This window comes from Megascapheus bottae, chromosome 1 (assembly GCF_031878675.1).
Source record: "Megascapheus bottae isolate mThoBot1 chromosome 1, mThoBot2.hap1, whole genome shotgun sequence".
NCBI classification, from domain to species: Eukaryota; Metazoa; Chordata; class Mammalia; order Rodentia; family Geomyidae; genus Megascapheus; species Megascapheus bottae.
Window position 1 is genome coordinate 44,318,121 of NC_143509.1, and position 24,593 is coordinate 44,342,713.

Consider the following 24,593-nt stretch of genomic DNA (forward strand, 5'->3'; position numbering starts at 1 on the left):
TACAAGAGGAGAGGCCTTTGAACTTTACTCACATGAAGGAACTTATTCATTTTTTCTTTTATAAAAATATTTTTATTATCATACATTAGTTTACAAGGAGCAAGAGTTATTATTTCAATATGCATGCAATGTACCCCATAAAACTGACCCCCTCTATCAGTCTTCATTTCCTCCAACCTCCCTTCCCAAACAATTTCACCTGGTTTCCTTATTCTGTTTTCATAAATGGAAATAAAGTACTTCAGCTATATTCATCCTCAATCACCCTCTCCATGAATCCTTCCTACCTTGGGTTAATCCCCACCCTCACCCCCAGCCTGTTTTATTGATCAGATCCCTCAAGGAGACACTTCCATCCTTAGATGCAGACACGCCCTGGGAAATGCACAATCAAATATGAGAAACCGCATGAGAAGCCTAGAGCCTTCTAAGATCTGTGGATTCTTGGGATAAAGAACAACTGTAATGGTAGGGAATTTGAAAATTCAGAAAAGATGAATAGGGTTCTTTGATTAAGACCATCATTCTGAGATCAAGTCATTTTTTTGGTGACACTTTATCAGCCAAATCATATCAGTTTCATCACGCATTTTGTTAAGAGCATAAGTAATTACAGTATAAAATTGGAAGGTAAAATGCATATATAGTTATGAGTGATATGTTACATAACCAGCCAAGATTAATAAATTGTAGATCTATGAGTAATGAAGTTAACACAATTTCTTATAATAATAACAGGGAACTGTGAGTCTGTAATTCTAGCTACTCAGAAAGCTGAGATCTAAGAATCATGGTGTGAAGCAAGTCTAGGCTCCATGAGCCTCTTATCTCTAATGACCAAATAGCAAGAAATGGACCTATGGCTTAAGTGGTAGAGTACTAGCCTCGAGTACAAAAGCTCAGGGACAGCATCCAGGTCCTGAGTTCAACCCTCAGGATCCCAATATTCTTCCCTGCCTGCCCCCCCCCCAAAAAAAAAGAAGAAAGAAAAAGGAAAGGAAAGAAAATAGACAGTATGGAAAATTCAAGACATATACAATATCATAAAATATGACAATCACTTTAGTGTTACTACACAGAGATTGTACCTGAAGATTTGGATACATTTTTATTTTTCAGTATATATTTATATATTTTAGTGTGTGTGCATGTGTATATATATATTTTTTTGTGGTTTTGGATCTTTTGTTTCAATACATATATAAAATAGCCGATGTGAGAACCAAATAAAAGTTTAGTTTATAATCAAACCTTGAGAGCATAATGTAAAATTTTATATTTTTCCTGTTTTCACATGACATATTTTTTTCTTTTTCTTTTTTTTTTTTGCCAGTCCTGGGCTTGAGCTCAGGGCCTGAGCACTGTTCTTGGGCTTTTCTCAAGGTTAGCACTCTGCCACTTGGGCCACAGCACCACTTCCAGTCTTTTTCTATGTATGTGGTACTGAGGAATCAAACCTGGGTCTTCGTGCATGCGAGGCAGGCACTCTACCACTAGGCCAAACTCCTGGCCCATGTTTTCACATGATATTTATATAGTGATCACTTTCCTGGAACAAACAAACATAAATTTGCTTATTTATTTCAATTCTGGAGTTTGAACTCAGAACTTCAAGATTGCTTGGCTGGCCTACCACATGAGCCACACTTTGTAGCCCAGTTTTTTGTTGGTTGTTTTAAAGATGGAGTCCTGTCTGCCTCAACTAGCTTTAAATCATGACTTTCCAGATCTAAGGTTCCTTGATCAGCTAGGATTACAGGTATAAGCCACCAGCACCCAGCTCATTATATATTAATAACAGTAAGCTTTGTACAAGTTTAAAAATTAAATATTTTTGGCCTAATGGTAGAGTGGTTGCCTAGCATGCATGAAGCCCTGGGTTCAATTCTTTGGTACCACACAGAAAAAGCTGGAAGTGGTACTTTGGCTCAAATGGTAGAGCACTAAGCCTTGAAAAAGATAAGGACAGTGCCCAGGCCCTGAGTTCAAGCTCTAGGACTGGCAAAAAAAAAATTAAATATTTTATATCTTTTTTCTGTGTACTACATGTTCTTTATCTAGCATCAATCTGAGATTATCTTTAATTTTTTTTCTCATCAATCTACCACATTTAAGTCTATAGCCCAGGATTTGTTTTCTGTTGTTTTACTTTTTTTTTTTAACTTATAGGAAAATAAAATCAGCTCCAGTTTGAGTGTCAGGCCTATCTTTCCAGTAGTTTTAGAATGAGATGGTTTTTTTTCCATGATTAACAGTAATGAACATTTATTGGATAAGTTCCACAGGCACAGAGCTAAGTAGTTCCATATAGTTTGTCATCTAATTTGCATAACAATTATGTTAATGGCTTTAAGATGTTAACTAATTGGGCTGGGAGTTTGGCCTACTGGTAGAGTGCTTGCCTGGTGTGCATGAGGACCCGGATTCGATTCCTTAGTACATAGAAAAAAGCTGGAAGTGGTGCTGAAGCTCAAGTGGTAGAGCTCTAGCCTTGAGAAAGTCCAAGGACAGTGTTCAGGCCCTGAGCTCAAGCCCAGAACTGGCAAAAAAAAAAAAAAAAAAAAAAAATTAAAAAAAAAATAATAAAAAAAAATAAAAAAAATAAACAAGAGCTCAAGTCCAGGATTGGCAAAAAAAAAAAAAAAGATGTTAACTAATTCGCTAAGACATATGATTAATCATCCACAGAGTAAGAGTTTCAATTCAGCCAGTTTGACTACAAAACCTACTTTTTTTTCTTTTTGTTTTGTTCCTTCCCTTTTCCTTTCTTTTGTTCTTTTTTCTTTTTTTTTCCTTCCCCTTCCTTTTCTTCCCTTCCCTTTTTCTTTCCTTTTTTGAGATATGGCCTTCTTATGTGTAAGATTGTTATCAAGCCCATAATCAATGCTCACCTGTCTCTTAAGTGCTGAGATTACTGACTGACACAACCATGTTTGGTCCTGATTCAAATCCTAAATACATTACTATAGTCTTGTACTTACACATATAATTAAGATTATTATCCCAAATTGACTGAAACCAAGATACAAATAAGAATACAGTGATTTCAATTTTCCTTCTATTTTTCTGAGACAGAATCTCATTGTACAGCGTAGGCTAGCTTTGGAGTTTGGAGTGACTGAGGTCACTCCTAATGTGACTTCAAGTTAAATGATTTCAGCCTATAGAAATCCAATATTTTTGGATACTGATTTCACATCACTTCAAAGTGCTAGTTCCTTAAATCTAACACATGACTGATAGATTAATTTTCTTTTTCTACAAATAAGACATCATCTGAGTAAGGAAGTTTTATCTTCCTTTTTAATTCTTCTACCTTTAACTTCCCCTTTTAACTTGCTAGGTAGGGTCTCAAATCCAATGTGAAATAGAAATTTGGTGAGGGTAATCATTCTTCTCATCTCCCTTCTCCTACCCCCTCCATCTTCCTCTTTCTCTGTTTCTGCCAGTCCTGGGACTTGAACTCGTGGCACTGTCCCTGAGCTTCTTTTACTCAAGGCTAACTAGAAATCTAACACTTGAGCCACAGAGTCACTTCTAGCTTTTTCTGTTTATGTGGTACTGAGGAATTAAACCCAAGGCTTCATGAATGCTAGGCAAGCACCCTACCACTAAGCCACATTTCCAGCTTTAATCTTCCTTTCTCTTAAGGAATGCTTTCAGTTTAACAGCTGTTTGACATAAGTTTTTGAAAAAAAAAAAAAGTATGATTAGTCCAACTACAACATTCAGTCCTGTATCTGTTAACTATAATCAATTATATTGTTTTTAAAAATGCAAAGAAGCCAGACATGGTGGCTCATGCCTGTAATCCTAGCAACTCAGGAGGCTGAGATCTGAGTCTCTCAGTTCAAAGCCAGCGCAGGCAGGAAAGTCCGTAAGACTCTTATCTCCAATTAACCACCAGAAAACTGGAAGTGGTGCTGTGGCTCAAGGGGTAGAGGAGTAGCCTTGAGCTGAAGAGCTCAGGGACAGCTCCCAGGCCCAGAGTTCAAGCCCCATGACAGACAGGAAAAAAAATGCCATGAAATGTATTTTCCTGAATCTACTTAAACAACCATGAAAGATGAGATACAGTGATTTAGTGTGTAGTCCTAGCTACTCAAAAGGCTTAGTAGCAGCCTTCTGAAGGTCACAGTTCAAAGTGAGCCCAGGCAGGAAAGTCTGTGAGACTCTTGCTTCCACCAGAAAACCAGAAGAGCTCAGGGACAGTGGCCTAGCCCTGAGCTCAAGCCACATGACTGACTCCATTCCCCAGTAAAAGAGATCAGACTAGAGGAGAGGTGGACCTAGTAGTATCAGAAAATTTAGATGGAGCCATGGGGAAAAGGCCACATGAAGACAGAAGCAGAAACTGGAGTCAAGTACTGACAGGCCACAGATTGCAAGCACCCTAAGAAGGAGAAGAGACAAAGAATTCTTCCAAGTACCTTGGGGAGGAGTGAAATACAAACTTCTGCCTCCATAATGCACCTTCTATCTGGCAAATATCATGTAACCCTTCTATTAATTACAATAAAAAATATATGAAAAAAAAGATTAAGGATGCTTTTCTCAAAAAACAAAAAACAAAAAAACAACTTCTGCCTCCAGAACTATAAAACAATAGATTTCTGCGATTTGAAAACACTCAGTCTGTGGAAATTCCACATAGTAGCCACAGAAATTTAAAATAGAAAGGGTTCTGTCTCCTCTCTCCCTCCCCCATCCAACTTTGTTGAAAGGAGTTTCATTATATAGTAGGAACAGGGAATGGGGCCTGGAATTCACAATCCTCCTGCCTTATTCTTTGAAATCCTGGGAATTATAGTTCAGGCAAGTCATCTCTATTTTAATTCTCTAGAACACTTGTGTAAAATTGGGGTCATATTTTTCCAAACTTTACAATACTGCTTCTTGTAAAGTCATTTGTCCCTGACATTTTCTACCACTCAAGCCACAGCACATTTCTGGCTTTTTCTGTGTATGTGGTACTGGAGAATTGTACCCAGGGCTTTGTGAATGGTAGGCAAGCACTCATCACTAGGCCACACTACTGACCCTGATTATTTTTGGTTACCAGTTGGATTTCTTCAATGATTACAGACATATTTAGGGTTTAATTTCTCCTTATACTGTTTTAGGCAAGCTACATTTGTCTCCTGCTTCCTTGAGTTTCTATTATCCTTTTGCTTAGTGACAATCTACAGTGATAACTTTCTGATCATTGCTTGTAAAATGTTCGCCTTGTTGGCGAACAGTGTGCTTTTCTTTTATTTTTTTTTGATCAATCCCTTCGTAGATATTTGACATTGTTGTCCCTCTTGATTCACATTTGTTTTTTATTTCAAACATTTATTCCCTCATTATTTCCTTCCTTTCCTATATTTAAGTCTATTTTCCTGTGTTTAGTTAACTATACCATATCAGTGCATCACTCATTATCATTATATTTTACCTTTCTAATACGATAGGTGAAAGCTAAGTTTTCAGCTTTTACTTCAGCTCCTTCCCTCAGATTTTATTTTTTGTCCAAAAGTGCATTGTGATGTTTCACTTGGTTTAGAGATTAGAAATGAATAATATGTATGAGTTTCTAGTTGTATATTTTGTTATTGATTTTCAGCTTTAGATACAGTTTGCAGAGACTATATTCTAACTGAAAATTGAGACAAGGGTGTATAGTCCAGTACTGGTTAACATTTCTAAACTCTTCAGGCGTGTTTGAGAAGAATGTATATTTTCCAATTGGTGAGTTTATTGTTCCTTATATGTCCACTAAGTCAAATGTGATCATTCCTAATGTTTTACTAGAATAATGCCTTTTTCTATGACATGAACTCTTTTTTTTTTACTATTGACCTATTTTTTATTTTTTTTATTGAAATTAATAAAAGGGTTACATGATATTTGCCAGATAGGAGGTGCATTAATTCCCATACATTAATACCCTTTCTCATGTCTTGGTACCCATTACCCTCCCCCACCCCCCGTGTTGGTTTCCCCCTTCCCTATCAAATTTCAAATAACCAAATACAAATAAATTGAATATATCAGATAACAAAGTGAGATACTATACCAATATGAGATACCCAAGGGACAGCAAAGGAGATGAGAGATAATATAGTACATTAAGGACAACAGTCATTCGTTATATGGCTTTTGTTTCAATATCCTGGAGGTCCTTTCAGTTAGCTTCATACTATATGGCCTTATGTATCAAGGTTTTGCTCTATTGCAGATCTCTGCTAGTAGAGCCCAAGGTTTCTACTGATTATGACAAATGGGGGAAACCATTGAGCCTATGTTCCTTTGAGTCTGGCTTACTTCACTTAATATGATTTTTTCTAAGTCTTTCCATTTACTAACAAATGGGACGATGTCGTTTTTTCTGACAGCAGCATAGAAATCCATTGTGTACAAATACCACAACTTGTTGATCCACGTATCAACTGAGGGACATCTAGGTTGGTTCCATATCTTTGCTGCAATGAACATTGTTGTGCTAGTGGATTTAGTATGTCCTAGATTCTGGATGGTTGGGTAAATGCCAAGTAGTGGAATTGCTGGGTTATAGGGGAGTTCTATGTTTAGCCTTTGAGGCACTGTCATACTGCTTTCCATAGTGGTTGAATGAGTTTGCACTCCCACCAACAGTGTAGTAGTGATCCCTCCTGGCCACATCCCCTCCAGCATCTGTTATTATTCATTTTCCTGATCCTGGCCATTCTAACTGGAGTGAGGTGGAATCTTAGAGTTGTTTTGATTTGCATTTCTTTTATGACCAGAGATGTTGAGCATTTCTTCATGTGTCTATAGGCCATTTTTGTTTCTTCTTCAGAGAAGACTCTCTTTAAGTCTTTGGCCCATCTTTTAATGGGATGGTTGTTACTTTGGAGATTAGTTTTGGAGTGATTCAATTTTTTGAGTTGTTGATATATTTTAGATATGAGGCCTTTGTCCGTTGTTTGGTTGGTGAAGATCTTCTCCCACTCTGTAGGCTTCCTAATTAATTTACTAGCTATGTCCTTTGCCATACAAAAGCTCCGCAATTTAATGCAGTCCCACTTATCTAGCCTTTCTGTGATTTGTTGTGATTCTTGGTCCTTATTAAGAAAGTTTCGACCTATGCCAAGGAGACCTAGTGTATCTCCTATTCCTTCTTATAAAGTTTTCAGAGTGTCGGTTTTTACCTCCAGGTCTTTGATCCATTTGGAGTTAATTCTAGTGCAGGGTGACAAGGAAGGATCCAACTTTAGTTTTCTGGAGGTGCTTAACCAGTTCTGCCAGCACAACTTGTTGAAGAGGCTGTCTTTCTTCCATTCTATTTTTTTGGCTCCCTTGTCAAAGATTAGGTGGCCATAGGTCTGTGGTTTAATATCTGGGTCCTCAGTTCTATTCCATTGGTCTTCAGGACTGTTCTTGTGCCAGTACCAAGCTGTTTTGATAATTATAGCCCTGTAATAGAGTCTAAAGTTTGGAATTGAAATTCCTCCAGCGCTGTTCTTTCTGCTAAGAAGTGTTTTTGCTATACGGGGTCTTTTATTATTCCATATGAAATTTTGGATTGCCTCTTCTGTTTCTTTAAAGAATGCCATTGGAGGGGCCGGGAGTTTGGCCTAGTGGTAGAGTGCTTGCCTAGCATGCACAAAGACCCAGGTTCGATTCCTCGGTACCACATACATAACAAAAAGCCAGAAGTGGTGCTGAGGCTCAAGTGGTAGGGTGCTAGCCTTGAGAAAGTCCAAGGACAGTGCTCAAGCCCTGAGCTCAAGCCCAGGACTGGCAAAAAAAAAAAAAGAATGCCATTGGGATATTGATGGGTATTGCGTTGAATTTGTAGATAGCCCTTGGCAAGATTGTCATTTTCACAATGTTGATTCTTCCAATCCATGAGCATGGGAGGTTTTTCCATTTCCTTAGTTCTGCTTTAGTTTCCTTTTTTAGGGTTTTAAAGTTTTCATCAGAAAGGTCCTTTACATTCTTAGTTAAGCTAATTCCTAGGTACTTTATTTTCTTTGAGGCTATTGTGAAAGGAGCTGCTTTCCTGATTATTGCCTCGTTCCTCTCACTGTTGGCGTAAAGGAAGGCAGTTGATTTTTGAGGGTTAATTTTATAGCCTGCTACCCTTCCAAAGTTTTGAATCAGCTCAAGGAGCTTGGGAGTAGAGTCTCTAGGATTCTTTAAATACAGAATCATGTCATCTGCAAAGAGGGATAGTTTTATTTCCTCTTTCCCTACTTGGATCCCCTTTATGCTTGCTTCTTGCCTTATTGCACTGTCTAGGAATTCTAATACTATGTTAAAGAGGAGTGGAGAGAGTAGGCATCCTTGTCTCATTCCTGATTTTAGAGGGAATGGCTTTAGATTTTCACCATTAAGTGTAATACTAGCAGTGGGTTTGTCATACACAGCCTTTTTATATTGAGGAATGTTCCTAGTTTCTCCAGAGCTTTTAACACAAAGGGGTGTTGGATCTTGTCTATGACATGAACTCTAATTACATGTTCTTTGCTACTTCATTTTTAAAAATCAATTTGAGGGTGGAGGCATGCCTCAGTTGGTAGAGCACTAGCCAGTGTGTAAATGTGTCAGATACCGAGTTTAAGTCCTGGTGAAGTACCAGAGAGAAAATCAATTTCTCCATATATCCAGTGCTTCATTCCATCTCTCAACATCATCACCACCTTAGGTCTCCAAATTAAGTTTCCAAACAGTCAGGAAGCCATTTCAAAGCAGGTTAATCAGCCTGGCATGGTGATTCACACCTATTATCCTAGCTACTCAGGAGGCTGAGATCTGAGGACCACAGTCTAAAGCCAGCCCAGGCACTAAAGACTCTGAGACTCTTATCTCCAATTAACCACTAGAAAACCAGAAGTGCTGTTGTGGCTCAAGTGGGGGTGGTAGCCTTGAGCTGAAGAGTTCAGGGACAATGCTCAGGCCCAGAGTTCAAGCCTCAGGACCAACAAAATAAAAAAAAAAATTAAAGCAGGTTAATCATGGCACTTTATTTTTTAATCTTTCTTGTTTGAAAATGAGAGGATTATAGGAGTTAAAATATAAATTATCTAAAAACACTATCTTTTGCATTTTAATTAATAACTGAACTATATACACAGACATGTGGCAGGTAAAATAAATATTACGATTAACATTTTATGTTGATTTATATTCATGATGCTAACCTCTGTGTCTTTTCAGGTTATCAATAACATAGCTGCAATACCTCTGGTGTAGCCAAATTCACCAGGCTCTCATTTTCATGTGAGATGTGTTAAAGGGTTTAATCCATTCACTCAGAAAAGAAAGACACTCTAAAACATTACTCAATGAATCATCACTTCCGATACCCCTGCCATATTTCTCCATCTACCCACAACGACCCACTGAAGCAGGTTGCAGTTTCCCATTTCTGAGATGGGTGACCCTCAGGAGGAAATTCAGGAGAATTAAATACTAAAGTCTCACAAGGATGCTCAAGAGAGATCTCTCTTTTAATCTTATAAAAACCACACAAAAAGTTGGGAGCACAGCCAAGAAGCCCAGATCTAAATGTTCTGCAAATGCCAAACTAAACAAAAAAGAAAGTGTTCTTTAGGTGTCTGGGGAGAGACCTGTCTATTCAGCCACCATGTTTCTCATTCCTGCTCTAGTGTCCCACATGTATCATTCTCACTAAGTTTTCTTCCATGGTATACCTAGTCTGTGTTTGTAGTCTAGAGATGGGGGGAGAGGGTTAGTTACCTGCAGAGAATTTTCCATCTGTTCCAGAAATGACAATGGCTTTTATTGTATGATCTGACATAGCTTTCTGTAGTCCTTCTTTTATTCCATGGAGTACAACCCCACTAAAAGAAAAGAAATTATATGAAACAAACTAGTCAAAATTGCCAGCATAGCAGAAATTTTACATTTCCCAATTTTGAACAAGTAGACACACACAAAGTGGACACAACCCCCAAAGATTCTTCTAGTGGAGGCTTTCATTCATTTATTCAACCAATAATACAGTGACACTAATTTAAATAAGCCCATATGTTTTGGGGGCTTCAGTCCTGGAGCTTGAATTTAGGGCCTAGGTACTGTCCTTGAAAGCATTTGCCCATAGCTAGCACTCTGCCACTTGAGCCACAGCTCCATTTCTGGCTTTTTGTTGGTTAACTGGAGATAAAAGCATCACGGAGTTTCTCCCTGGCTTCAAACTGTGATCCTCAGATTTCAGCCTCCTGAGTAGCTAGGTAAGAGCCACTGACATCTTGCTAAGAAAGCTACTTTTAAGTCAATGTCATTTTATTTCATTCTGCTCTAACTTAACATTCACACTAACCATGGAGGCTGAAATTTGAGGACCATAGTTTGCAGGAAACCCAGGCATGAAAGTCCATGAGACTTTTATCTCCAATAAATGACTCAGAAAATTCTGGAAGTGGCTCAATGACTCAAGTAGTAGAGTGCTACTTTGAGCACAAAGAGGTTCAGGGACAGCATCCAGGCCCTGAGTTCAAGACCCAGGACTGGCAAAAAAGAAAAGAAAAATGAAAGGAAGGAAGGAAGGAAGGAAAAAGATTACTAAGAAAATGTAGGAAGACCATAATGTCAAGACCAGGTGATGATGAGTCAAACCTTAGGAAATGAAGGAAATAAAGTAGTTGGCCTTGTGTATGATAATTACATTTCCCCTAGTTACTTCTTCTTGGTAAGTTAGAGGAAATAAACAAATCCTCTTGTCTTCGACTGGTTAATTAGAAATTAAATCTGATTATGAAAACAGATTGTGAACCATTACACAACAGTGAAAAGCCTAAAAAGGCATACCCAGTGCCTAGGAGGAAATGGTTCAGACAAGTCCCTACCCCTCAGGACACCAAGGTCCTCATATGTTCCAATCTGTTCCAATTGTACAATATTTGCAAATTGTACAAATAGCACAATATTTGCATAACCTATTCACATCATTATTTCTCAACAACCACTTCCATGAAACAGATGTGAACAGCTGTCACACTGCATTCATGAAACAGAATCATGAAACAACAAAAGCCTCTACAGGCCCAAGCAGCCTGGTGTAACTGCCTTTTGTCTCTCTTGGGGACTGATGAAGGATATGCAGGACTGAGTGAGTTTCTTCTGGGTAAAGGTTGGCCTCAGAATCAGCCAAAATTAGCTCCATCAGTGCCACTAAGAGTTTGGCTTTATCCATTGCAACAAACCACCCTGTTTTATTTCTTGGTACCTTTGGAACACTCATAAGGAGGAAAAACTGGAAAGGACAATAAGTATAACTAATAGAGCATTCTTTACCAGGCTGAGCTGCCTGAAAAGAACTACAGCTGTGAAGAAGGTAAGGCCACAGAGACTAAGAATATAGCTTTAAAGATATGTCATAGCAGGGTGCTGGTAGCTCATATTGTAACCCTAGCTACTCAGGAGGCTGAGATCTGAGCATTGCAGTTCAAAGGCAGCCGGGGCATGGAAGTCCCCAAGACGCTTATCTCCAGTTATCACCAGAAAACCAGAAGTGGCACTGTGACTCAAAGTGGTAGAACATTAACCTTGAGCTGAATAGCTCAAGGACAGTCCCCAGGCCCTGAGTTCAAGTCCCACTACCAAAAAAAGAAAAAATGTCATGAGTGCTTTCCGGCTTGTGGACAACTCTCGCCACTCCCAGGGGTAGGAATGTCTGGGCTATATAAAGCCTAAGGAATCATCTGGTCTAGCCTGCCTAGAAAACCTCAAGTAATGGGGCTGGGAGTTTGGCCTAGTAGTAGAGTGCTTATCCAGCATGCATGAAGACCTGTGTTCAATTCCTCGGTACCACATACGTAGGAAAACCTGGAAGTGGTGCTATGGCTCAAGTGGTAGAGCTCAGGGACGTACTGCAGGTCCTGAGCTCAAGCCCAGAAGTGACAAAACAACAACAACAACAACAAAAATCCCTGAAAACTCCAAGACTCAGAATTCAATAAATCTGTAAGGTTTTTTTTTTCAAAGTGAAAATTCAACAAATCTAAAGCAGTGATTTATGTTACAAATACCCAAATAGCCTTTTCCAGGTTAAAAAAAATGTTCCTAATTTCATCTAGACCTGTGTGTGTGTGTGTGTGTGTGTGTGTGTGTGTGTGTGTGTGTGTGTGTGTGTGTGTCTGCATGTGTGTGTACTAGAACTGGTGTTTGAACTCGGGGCCTCATCCTGCTCAACATGCTTGCCAAGAGAGTACTGTAATAATTCAACCACATGGCTGGGAGTATGGCTTATGTTCTCACAGACTCCTTCCTCTGTGGACTCTACCCCTCTATGTCCTCATGGACTCCTCTATGTACTTAGCAGACTCCTTCCTCATGTTTCTTATTCCAATGGGGTCCCATCTACCTCTCTTGAGCCAAGACATTCCCTTGGGATGTCTGCTATGCTCTTTAGATACTCTTCTATTCAATGACTTCATCAAGCCAAAATGACTCATTTTCTATTATAATCAAGTCTGGCCAGAGTACAATATTTTCAGAAACTTGGACAATTTCTGCCAATGCAGTGGAAAATGGTCAGAGGATAAGTTCAGGCTTTCTTTGCTTTCCTTGCTCATCCTTCTCTCTGTCCTCTCTAAACAAACTCCCTCTGTCAACCTTCACACCTGTGTTTACCAGGCCAGTGTAGCTGTCACAAAAGGAGAATGGGGAGCATAAGCCTTCCACAGGTTCAACAAAAAAATATTCAAGAAAGAATCTGTATATGCAATCACTGGCACATAAATTTAAGAACATAAAGCCCGGCGTGGTGGCTAGCTACTCAGGAGGCTGAGATCTGAGGATCAAGGTTCAAAGCCAGCCTGGGCACAAAGGGACCTGAGACTCTTATCTCCAATTAACCTCTAGAAAACAGGAAGTGGGGTTTGGCTCAAGGGTAGGGTGGTAGTCTTGAGCTGAAGAGTTTAGGGACAACCCACAGGCCCAGGGGTAGGGAGGTAGCCTTGAGCTGAAGAGCTCAGGGACAGTGCCCAGGCCAAGTTCAAGCCCCATGGCCCACACACAAAAAAATTAGAACATAATTAAAATTAAGCTGAGTCTTTGTATGTCATAGATAAATATTGATCTATATATCAATATATGTCTACACAATATATATCCCATCATAGACTTATGTGTCTCTATCTACCTATCTAATTTTTTTGTCAGTCCTGAGCTTGGGCTCAAGGCCTGAGCACTGTCCTTGGGTTTTCTCAAGGCTAGAGCTCTACCACTTGAGCCACAGCACCACTTCCAGCTCTTTCTGTGTATTTGGGACTGAAGAATTGCACCTGGGTCTTCGTGCATGCTAGGCAAGCGCTTGACCACCAGGCCAAAGTCCCGGCCCCAATATATAGATATATTTATATCTCCAAAGTCATGTCAATGATCTGGAGTACCTAAGTGTTGAGTCATTGCTCTTGTATTGTTTGGACTTAATACCCACAAATCAAGAAGACCTTTCGTTCCTTTGGTCTTGGCTTATCTCACTCAACATGATTTGCTCTAGTTTCACCCACTGGCTGGGTCTTAGGGAAGGTCTATTTTTAGTTTTCTGAGGAACCTCCAAACAGCCTTCCAGAGTGGTTTACTAGCTTACATGTGCTAGTGAGGAATCGAACCTGGGTCTTCATGCATGCTAGTCAAGCACTCTACCACTAGGCCAAACTGCTGCTACCTCTGCAGCATTTACTTTGTCAGACCCACAGAGGGATAAATAACGCTTACAAGTATTTACTGGTCAAATGTAACTTTTATTCTTAATAAATTCCAAGTAGGCCATGCTTAAAAACTATTTCTATTGATCTCCTTGTTGCTTCAACTGGAAATAAAAAGGGTCTCTCGGCAAAAACTCTCATTTAGTTTGTCCATCACCAACCCCCGCCCCTCACAAACCATGGAGCATGCTATCAGTCAACTGGGACATTCCATCCCAGTAATGAGCCAAAAGCCAATGGGGACATGCCATCCTGGCACCCCAAATGTGATGCTGTCCCAGCAGCAAGAAGAAACCTCCCAGACACCCCCAGAACAAAGCTAGTTCTGGCAATGAGGAATCTTGGAGAGGAATAAATCATCCAGAGGCAGTTGGCAAAACCTGTGCAGATAAAAAGGGGGTGGTTTCAGATCCTAAATGGAGTGCTTGCCCTTTCTAAATTAACTGGAGCTAGGAAGTCAAAGAAAAATAATTCGTAAGCATGCCTATCTAATCATATCTGTCTCTCTTACAATTGGAGATGAATTTACATCCTTGCCTTTGTTACCTGCTCTTTCTGTTTATAGTGACTCTCCCATCCATACTCTATAGTCCAGGCATTTATAGTTCAGGAAATGATCAAGGCCTCTCAGCAGGCATTTAACCAATCCAGCCCCAGCTTCTGGCTGTTATTCTTTTTGTTGTTGATCACTGGGCTTGAACTCTGGGTCTGGGCACTGTCCTTGGGCTCTTCAGCTCAAAGCTAGAGCTCTACCATAATGAGCCACAGCTCCACTTCTGGTTTTCTAGTAGTTAATTGGAAATAGGAGTCTCTTGGACTTTCATGCCTGGGCTGGCTTTGAACCATGATTCTCAGATCTCAGCCTCCTGAGTAACTAGGATTACAGGTGTGAACTACCAGCACCCAGATGACTGGTTATTCTTAACCAGTTCACCATGCTCTCCCCTACTTATTTGCCAGATGTTAATCAGTCAGGATATGATCCAACTCCAAGACCACCTGGAATGCAAGAGACAGGAATTAGCCAAGTCACCAGATTTCTGCTGTGAACAGATGAATGCTGTTTGTGGGCCCTCAATTATGTTTTCTTATTGTTTGGTCCCTGCCTTGCAAGACTTCTTTCAGATTTCATCCAAAGATGCATACCTGCAATCACCAACAAGGAAGGAGCTGGTACTACAGCCTTCTCCCAGAACAGACCACATCTTTGCCTTCTATCCACCCCTAAGGTCGATGCCCCTTGTCAGCAGGAAGTAGCTAGAGATGGTCCATTCCCCTTTGTAGCTATCAAAAGGCTGGGATGTTAGCTCTGCCTGGGAAAAATGGCCTCTTCCCTTTGTTTCCTTTCCATGGGAAAATGCATGTAGACCCCTTTCCCTTTGTTCTCTCTCTGCAAAACTGCACATGTCCCTCCCTAGAAGTGTTTGCCCAGCACCTATAACCCAAGTAATGGGTGTAGTTGGGGGCAGTGGGAGATTCCCCAAGCTCTGAAGTTACTCCCTCATTTGTTCCAGCCATACCTCCCTCTCACCTTTCCCTATATAATCTCTCTCTCTGACATTAGTCCTCTCTCTATACACAGATGCAGGCTGGCAATTGGGTTCTACTAATAAACTCTCCTCTGTCTGAACTGTGTAGTGGTCTCCTTTCAGCAACCCACAGTATGTATATTTCAGTTAATGTGTAAAACATGGAGATTCTTATTATGTGGATCGTAGTCTTTAAAAAAAAATAGTGGCTCATTCCTTAAGTCCTAGCTACCCAAGAGGCTGAAGATCTGAGGACTGTGGTGTGATTTGAATCCAGTCTGGGCAGGAAAGTTCATAAGACTCTTATCTCTAGCCACCAAAAAGCCAGTAAGTGGAGCTGTGGCTCAAGTGGTAGAATGCTAGCTTTGAGTGAAAAAGCCAAGGAAGAAAGCGAGATCCTGAGTTAACGTCCCATGACACACACGGACATGAACAGGCACATGGACAGGCACACACACACACACACACACACACTGTGAACACTACTGTTCTAAGAAACAATCTAGTAATCAGTCCTACACTATAAAATATCCTAGACTCATTGCAATGGGAGGAAACAGCTGATTAAAAGAGTAATGAAGGATTCATAGCATCTTCGAGGAAAACAGAATTGTTCAGGCAAGAATTTCTCAGTAATACAGAGATAATTCCCACATAAGATGAGAAACAAGAAGGAAGGAACAAGTTAGGATGCACTAAGTATCTGTTCCTTAGTATAACAACATCAAACTGAAATAAGAGTCATATGGTTAAAACAATCAAATATTTATTTAACCTCAGGGAATAAATGAGCCACTTACCCTTGTGTATGATAATTACCTTTTCCGTACTAACTTTTCACTCATTAATCTAGGAAAAAAATCAAACAAAACTGCTGGCTTTTGACTGGTTGAGAAACTAAATCAAGTCTTAACAAAAAACTTTGGACTATTGCACAATGTCCGGATTCCAAAAGGTATATGAAGTCAAGCCCTTAGAATCTGTGGGGATTTGTCAAGATCCTCATTTTTTATATAAAATAGCACATTCTTCACATAGAATGTACATACTCCATACCACCCCATTAAATGGAAAAGCTGTTTCAATAGTTATTATACTACATTGTTTAGGGAATGGTGAAAAGAATATCAAATTAGTACATGTGCATCAGAGATTCAAGTATCCTAGACACAACTACATTTTCTACCCATGAATGGTGGATGTGGAATCCTAGGATATGCAGAGTCAACAGACTTTTCTTCTACGCAATGGACAGCACAAGCAGCTCATGAGAGTCAACAGGAGAAAAGACTGGCTTATCCCATTCTAACCACCCCTTTCTCTTTTATTATTTTATTTTATTGTCAGGTTGATGTATTCAGTAGTTACAATTACATTTGTAAGGTAGTGAGTACATTACTTCTTGAACATTGTTACCCCTTCCTACGTTTTTTTCCCCCATTTTCCCTCTACTACCCCCTCCCAAGTTGCAAAGTTCATTTCCAGCATCTTGTCTTGTGGATATTGTGGTTCACCCTTTGTCCTTTGTCTCATCATCTTGTTTTCTCCCCTCCCCTTCCCCAATTCAAATAAACAAATAAATGTCTATACAATACACTAGGTTCCAAAGTCAGATACAGCAACAATGGGGGATAAACCATAAGGGAGAAACAACAAAATAAAGAAATAATTTCATATTAAAACAACAACCACAGCCAAGTGTTTGGCCTTGGGTAGAGTGCTTGCCTAGCATGCAGGAAGAGCCAGGTTCTATTCCTCAATACCACATACATAGAAAAAAGCCGGAAGTGGTGCTGTGATTCAAGTGGTAGAGCTCTAGTTTTGAGAAAGCCCAAGGACAGTGCTCAGGCCCTGAGTTCAAGCGACAGGACTGGCAGAGGAAAAAAAAAACCTACAAGGATAAATCTCTTGTTTCCTTATCCTGGAGTTCATTTCACTTGGCTTCATCCTATATGGCCATATGCACATAGCTTTTGAGCTATTATTGCACTCCTTTGCTAGGAAACTACTAGATGCATACTAATTACTACAAATGAGGGAAACTCATGGAGCCTATGTTCCTTTGGGTCTGGCTCACTTCATTGAATACAATTTTTTTTCCAAGTCTTTCCATTTCCTTATGAATGGAGGCAATGTGATTCTTTCTTATGGCAGCAGAGAATTCCATTGTGTATATATACCACAACTTCTTGATCAATTCACCTACTGAAAGGCATTGTCTTTTATTGGGGGGGGGATTGAAAACCTCCTAAGCTGGGCAAACAGAAAATGGATGGCAGCTGTGATTGACACAACTCTACCAGATTCAGCTTACATTATTTTTGAAACCGTATAATCAATTTACTATCTGATTGATAACTACAGTTTTTTAGCCACACGCTGTAAGGGCAGGCTACTTCCAAGTAGAGGAATGTGGCTGGATCAAAGTCCAAACTTGGAATGTAGATCTTTGGAACTGAAAGTTCCAGAGCAAAAAAGTCGCAAGCTAGCAGTGTGCAGCAGCAAGTTGGCACAATTGCTGAAATTACGCCTGGCTCCACCACCAATCAGCCAGGTCTTCGCCCTTTCTTGACCACATGGAACTGTGATTTATCTGCAGACGTGACCCAGATGAAAAGACCCAGTGCAAACCAGTTGCTTTATCTGTACATGTTGATTTCAGCCAGCCAGGAGAGTGAAAGCCCCCAGAGCCAGGCTCAGGCCTGTAGGACCCTCTGTTCCGGCTGCAGAGCCCATTACCTGAGCGCATTGACAGGTGGGTTGCGCAGGCGGATGAGCGCCAGGGAGTGGTGCAGCCTCAAGTACTCAGTCATTTTCCTCGGTCGCTGTAGTTTCCTCAGTTGCAGTGGTTGTCTCTGCCTCTTGCCCCGAGGAGCAGAGTTTTCTAGGACCCCAAAGGAGGGGAGAGCCTGCTGGGTCAGAGCCTCAGGCCAGCGGCAGCCTCCCCTTCGAGCCTCCTTCCTACAACCGCACAGAAGTGCGAAGCGGGGCGGGGCCGGGGCGGGGCCGAGGTGGGGCGGGGCCGGGGCGGGGCGGGGCCGGGGCGGGGCCGGGGGCGGAGGGCGGGGTTTCCTGGCTGGCTGGAGAACCGCCTGGAAGAGGGCCCAGCCAGAAGTCTGGCCTGGGTCTCCAGCTCTGGGCTGCCGCTGACCCTGCCCCGCGTCTGCCCCCGCCGTGCCCCGCGCGCCAGGCCTCCTCGAGGCTCTCCTGCTGCCAGGTGGTGCTCGCACCAGAGGCCCTGGGGGGTCAACGTCCAGAATTAAAGGCTTGAATCAGCAGTATCTAATGATGTCTTTTTTCTATATTTTTTTATTTTAATTAATGATGACTTTTCTTTTTTTTTTGGTCGGTTGTAGGGCTTGAACTCAGGGCCTGGGCGTTGTCCCTGAGTTTCTTTGTGTTCTAGGCTAGCTCTCTACCACTGGAGCCACAGTGCCCACTTCTGGCTTTTTTTTTTTTTTTTTTTTTTTTTTGCCAGTCCTGGAGCCTGAACTCAGGGCCTGGCACTGTCATTGGGTTTTCTCAAGGCTAGAGCTCTACCACTTGAGCCACAGCACCGCTTCTGGCCTTTCCTATCTGTGTATGTAGTACTGAGGAATGGAACCCAGGGCTTTGTGCATGCTAGGCAAGCAATGTACCACTAGGCCAAACTCCAGGCCATTTCTGGCTTTTTCTGTATAGTTTATCGGAGATAAGAGTCTCATGGACTTTCTTGACTGGGCTTCCTTCAAAATGTCATCTTCAGATCTCAGTCTCCTGACTAGCTAGGATTGTAGGCATAAGCACCTGGCATCCAATGATATCTTTGCTTTATGAAAATATTATTTTTAAAAATCTAATGTTACATCTAGAATTCTCCTAGCAGAGTATTACAGTAGCTCAAAATGGATGTACGTAAGGTCATAAAGGATGAGACTAAATGAAATGAGCTCTAGGATATGGAAATAAGAGCTTTATCTTGTGTGATTGTTGTCCTTAATGTACTATGCTATTTCTCTTTTTATTTTTTGTCCGTATGGTTAATCTCATGTTGTTACTATATCTGACTTTGTTACCTGGTATATATACATTTGTTTATTTGAAATACGGAAGGGAGAAAACGAGATGATTGGGAGGGGGTGGGGGGAAGAAAATGGGGGACAAAAACATGAGAAGGGGTATCAATGTGTGAGAAGTAATGCACCCAGTACCTGACAAATGTAACTGTAACCTCTCTATACATTATCCCGACAGTAAAATAAAAAAAAATCTAGTGTTGTTGTGCCAAGATTGTCCCATGTTCTGGGAATGACCCCCTTCACCGCCCTTGCTCAGGGCCCATGTATTAGGAATAAAAAACCCATGTTCCCAGAACTAGTCCAGACTTGAACCCCAGGTGGCAACAGCCCAATGCTCAGTGGTTAGACACCTGAGCTCTGACCAATCCTGAAGCGACCAGTGGTTCGAAGTTACCAAACAACCAATCAGGTGATTGTAACTGTGGAATTCCCCTACAAAAGCTATGTAAAAGCTTTGTTCCGGGCCTCTTAGCGTCACCAGGTACAGGTGCACGGAGGTCCGAGTTTGAACTTGTAATAAACGACCCTTGCTTCTTTGCTTTGACTTTGGCCTCTGGTGGTTCTTTTGGGGTCCTAGGAATTCAGGCACAACAGTGTCAAACAGGTCAAAAGACTAAACAATTGAACTCCAATATGTAGATCCACTTAGCCTTTTGTTTTAGGTATTTCTTAGAAGGGAAACTAAATGTTCAAGATTTCTCAGTAAGACTATTTTGGTTTAAAAAGGAGCTGAGTCATGCTGTGCTGTTGAGCTGGCTAAGAATTCCCAGAATCAGGTTAACCTGCTCTTTTAGCTCCCAAATAGCTTCAATTAGAGTCATGTGCCACCACACCAGCCACTACTTGGACTTTTGATCACTTCCTTTGGATTTACAGGTAAAAATATTATGAAAACATTTGCAAGAAAATGAAAGCCAACAACATTAACATCATTCATTTTTACTAATAATTTTATTCACATATCATTTAGACACCAAATAATTCACCTCTTTAAATTATTATTGTTTGTATACACTATGTATATGATCACAAACATAACAATAACAGAACATTCCACACCATTTTAACAGTCACTCCCAATTCAGTTTTTCCCAAGATTGTAGCCTCAGCCAATGTCAAATCTACTTTTTGCTTCCTACAGATTTTTGTCCTCTGGACATTCCATGTAAAGGGCTATACAATATATGGCTCTTCTAACCAGATACTTTCCTATAGCATAATGTTGATTATCAAATGGCATATACCAGCATTTCATTTCTCTTCATTATTCCATAATTGTGACAGTATGGGTATACCTCATTTGTCTATCAAGTAATCAATTAATACATAGATGGGATGTTTCCAATTGAAGACTATTATAATTCTGCTATTAAGATTGGGGATGTAATTCGTTCTATTGATCAGTCCATTAACTTTTAATCACATTAGAAAAATCCAAAACAGGAACTTTTAGTGAAAGAAGTATCTGTAGTATCTGTTTTGCAATCATCTTAGATGTTCAAGATTTAAGCATTTCTATATATGAAGTCAGCAAGGCTTGTCTCAACAGGGAAACAGGCACCTTAACCTCATCACAGAACTTAGAAATCATTGAAGTCTCGGCATTCTCTAGGATCCCTTTCTACACAAAGTGAGTGCTATTTTGTATACCTTCTCTTTCAACAGAACTATAACTACCATGAAGACTAGGTTTGGTTGTGAAATTCCCCAACCTGGGGCATAAAGCAAGAAATGTCACCAAAAATCCAGCAAGGGGCTAGGAATTTTGCCTAGTGGTAGAGTGCTTGCCTAGCATGCACAAAGACTGGGGTTCGATTCCTTGGTACCACATACACAGAAAAAGCTGGAAGTGGTGTTGTGTCCCAAGTGGTAGAGCTCTAGCCTTGAGGAAAAAGCCCAAGGACAGTACTCAGACCCTGAGTTCAAGCCCCATGACTGGCAAATACACAACAAAAAAAAAGAATACAGAAAAAAAAAAAGAATGCAGCAAGCACAACTGGGCACATGTGACTTAGTCCAGATCAGAAGATGTGTACAGCCTGGGCAGCCAAGATCCTTGGAATTGCCACTTAGTACTAAAATTCATGAATGCCTCACCAACTCCAGTTTCACCTAGTCAAGGTTTGACCTCTGCCTGTCCTTGGGCAGATTTCCATGCTCCTCATACAGACCCTCACTGCTGCTGACAGCATCTCCACTGGACACAACACAGGCTTTCCGGCTGGACAGTGCCTCCGAGGACTCTAGGTGTGCCAGGAGTGCTCAGATGAAGCTTGTGAAAGAGCTCCAAACACTTCCATATACTGAACATGTAGGGGACAAAGAATTTTATAACTTAGCTGAATTTGTCATTTACTAAACCATGACACATTTTCCCATTCACCAGTGTACTTATTCTTCAGTCTCTCTCATTGAGCATTAAGCTATTGTATGCACATGAGCTTATTCCTTAAATATATGTGATAGGCAGGGACAGCCTTGCATGGCATTCTGAGATCTCCACCTCAGGTGTCATCCTGATGCATCAGCTATTTCTCGCTCAAAACATCCTTTCCATCCCCCACCAAAAAAACTTTGATGTGATAGGAACACACTGAGAGGACAAGAAGCACATTCCAAAACATAATCATCAGGAGGAACCCCAAAGGCGCTTTAACTAAATGATTATTATCGCAGTTTATCTTTGTATTTCAGAGCATTCTTACTTTGATCCTGAGATTTAATCTCACTGAAATTAAGTGAGTTGTCCTGGAAGCCAGCATGTGAGCACAGACCACTGGCTGACTCACAGTTTGCTGCTGGGCAGCCCTGCTAAGCTTGGCCACTCTTTCAGAGGGGGGTTTCCCTGGGCAGCCAGCTTTCTTAGGTAGTCGCTGGGCTCCAGCTGGGGGATATCAGGGTTCTGCCTGTGATACTTCTGCAGCTTCTCTAGAACTGTGGGCAGTCCCACCGTGGAGGCATAGAACATGGGCCCACCCTGGTGCCTGGGCCACCCATAGCCATGCAAGTAGATCACGTCAATGTGCTCTGGGCTGGCAGCCATGCCCTCTCCCAGGATCCGGAAGGCTTCATTGATTAGCGCATACACGCAGCGCTCAAGGATCTCATCCTGCCTAATCACCCTGGGCTCAATCTGATAGGTTTCTCTGTACTGAGACAGAAACTTGGAAAGCCAGGGATCAGGTTTGTGACTCCTGCCTAGTGGCTTGTCATAGACATACCAGCCCTTGCCTGTCTTCTGGCCAAATCTTCCTGACTCACACAGCATGTCAGCAATTGGGCAGTACCTTGCATTGCCCCTCTTGCGGGCAGGAGTGCCTGGAGGCAATGCAGCTCCTGTAAGCCCTTGCCCTTTGCGAATTTTCCAGCCCACATCCAACCCAGCCAGGTCAGACACTCTAAAGGGCCCCATTTTAAAGCCAAACCCTTCCAGCACCCCATCTATGTCCTCTGGCTTACTTCCTTCTTCCAACAAGAAATACGTCTGGTTGTAGTACGGAACCAACATTCTGTTCCCGACAAAACCATGGCAGTTGCCTACAACTACCCCGATCTTCTCTATCTTCTTGCACAGATCCATAACAGTGGCAATGGTGGTGGGGGAAGAGTGGCGGCCCGGAATAACCTCCAACAGCCTCATCACATGAGCTGGTGAGAAGAAGTGGGTGCCAATTACCAACTGTGGACGATCTGTGGCAGAAGCAATCTCATCCACATCCAGGGCTGAAGTGTTGGTGCATAAAAATGCTTGTGGCTTGCACACAGCTGACAGTTCAGCAAAGACCTGCTTCTTCAGGTTCATGTCCTCAAATACTGCCTCCACCACTAAATCCACACCAGCCAGCTCCTTCATAGATGGACTGAAGGTGACTTTTGGTGCTGACCAAGCTTTGCCAGTCTGCTGCCTTTTGGATGCTTCCTTTTCCAAGATGGAAGCTACTGCCTTCTTTGCAGCTTCTAGTTGCTTTAGGTCTGATTCTACAGCAACGACAGGGATCCCGGCCTTTGCAAAGGAAATGGCAATGCCTCGGCCCATTGTTCCCAAACCTGTGGATTAGGAATGAAGAAGAGAATGACTCAGTGGCACTATGAAATGAACAATCACCACTGGACACAGGCTTCTATGGTAATGTGTATTTTAAAATGCTAACTGACAGTATTTTACCTGGTTATCTGATATATTGTATGTATGCTTATTTGGTTATTTGAAATAGGATAGGGAAGGGGGGAAAACAAGATGAGGGGCAGGGGTGGGGGAGGGAAATGGGGGCCAAGACATAAGAAAGGGTATCAATGTATGTGAAGTAATATTCCTTCAATATGGTGAATATAATGTAACCCTTGTATTAATTACAATAAAAATATGTGAAAAAAGCAAAAAAAATAAAATAAAATACTAACTGAATGTAAACAAAGGGATTGCATAGTGTTTAAAGGGCACATAAGAGCAGCAGAAGGCTGCATCAAATAATCATGAGGGTTTTGACCTGAAGATATGCACAATGTTGCAGAAAACACAAGAGAAATAATTTCCACCTAGCTACAAGCATGACAAGTTTCACCTTGAAATGTCCTAATAATACAACTTACATTCAGTGCACTTGGACTGGCAGATGACAATATGATGAACCTCACACCAGACAGCCTTAAGCAGATGTAGCCCCACATGTACAACATGGGGAGAGCTGTGAACGCTTCCAGACACTTACCAAGAACACCAACTGAAGAGATGGGTCTTCCTGCAGCTGTTTTCCAGGATGCCCCAGAGGGAGTTGACCACTTATTTACATTCCTTTCTGCAAAGAAAGCATACTGCAGGGCTCTGGACTGCCCTGATTGTAGAAGGTACTGAAACAGCTTCTGCTCCTCCTTGATGCCCACTTCATAGGGATACTTCACAGAGGCCTGCACTGCACGGACACAGGTCTCTGGAGCAAGAAGGCCAGGGTGTTGCTTCTGCATCTTGGCAAAGGCCTCAGTGAAAATGGCGTCCATGTTGGGCAAGGTAGGTACTGTTTTATTCAAGATTCTACGTGGTTCCAGAGGTTTATCTGGAAGAAAAAAGGGCAGAGCTTTGCAACTGGAACTTGCAATGAGGGAAAAGGAGTATATGACAATAATAACCAAAATAGGGCCAGGAGTTTGGCCTAGTGGGAGAGTGCTTGCCTAGCATGCACAAAGATCCGGGTTCGATTCTTTGGTACCACATACTTAGAAAAAGCACAGAAGAAAAGCCAGAAGTGGTGGTGAGGCTCAAGTGGTAGAGTTCTAGCCTTGAGAAAAATCCAAGGACAGTCCTCAGGCCC

At 41.4% G+C, this 24,593-nt stretch overlaps 2 protein-coding genes across 3 annotated transcripts in view; both read right to left on the reverse strand.

Annotated features, from left to right (window-relative positions):
* LOC150069045 (peroxisomal bifunctional enzyme-like) overlaps nt 1-18,186 on the reverse strand; it is a 29,423-nt gene extending 11,237 nt beyond the window's left edge. Inside the window, exons 1-2 of the mRNA XM_090343277.1 lie at nt 17,969-18,186; nt 9,727-9,830 (exon numbers count right to left, since the gene is read on the reverse strand). Of these exons, the coding sequence (XP_090199403.1) occupies nt 9,727-9,830; nt 17,969-18,042 (178 nt within the window). The 5' untranslated portion in view covers nt 18,043-18,186. The remainder of the gene's footprint in view (nt 1-9,726; nt 9,831-17,968) is intronic.
* A 2,228-nt stretch (nt 18,187-20,414) lies between these two features.
* The window catches only part of LOC150069046 (peroxisomal bifunctional enzyme-like), a 44,455-nt gene continuing 40,276 nt past the window's right edge, over nt 20,415-24,593 (reverse strand). For both annotated transcript variants that reach the window (XM_090343300.1, XM_090343291.1), the window contains exons 6-7: nt 23,997-24,338; nt 20,415-23,334 (exon numbers count right to left, since the gene is read on the reverse strand). In XM_090343300.1, the coding sequence (XP_090199426.1) occupies nt 22,073-23,334; nt 23,997-24,338 (1,604 nt within the window). In that variant the 3' untranslated portion in view covers nt 20,415-22,072. The remainder of the gene's footprint in view (nt 23,335-23,996; nt 24,339-24,593) is intronic.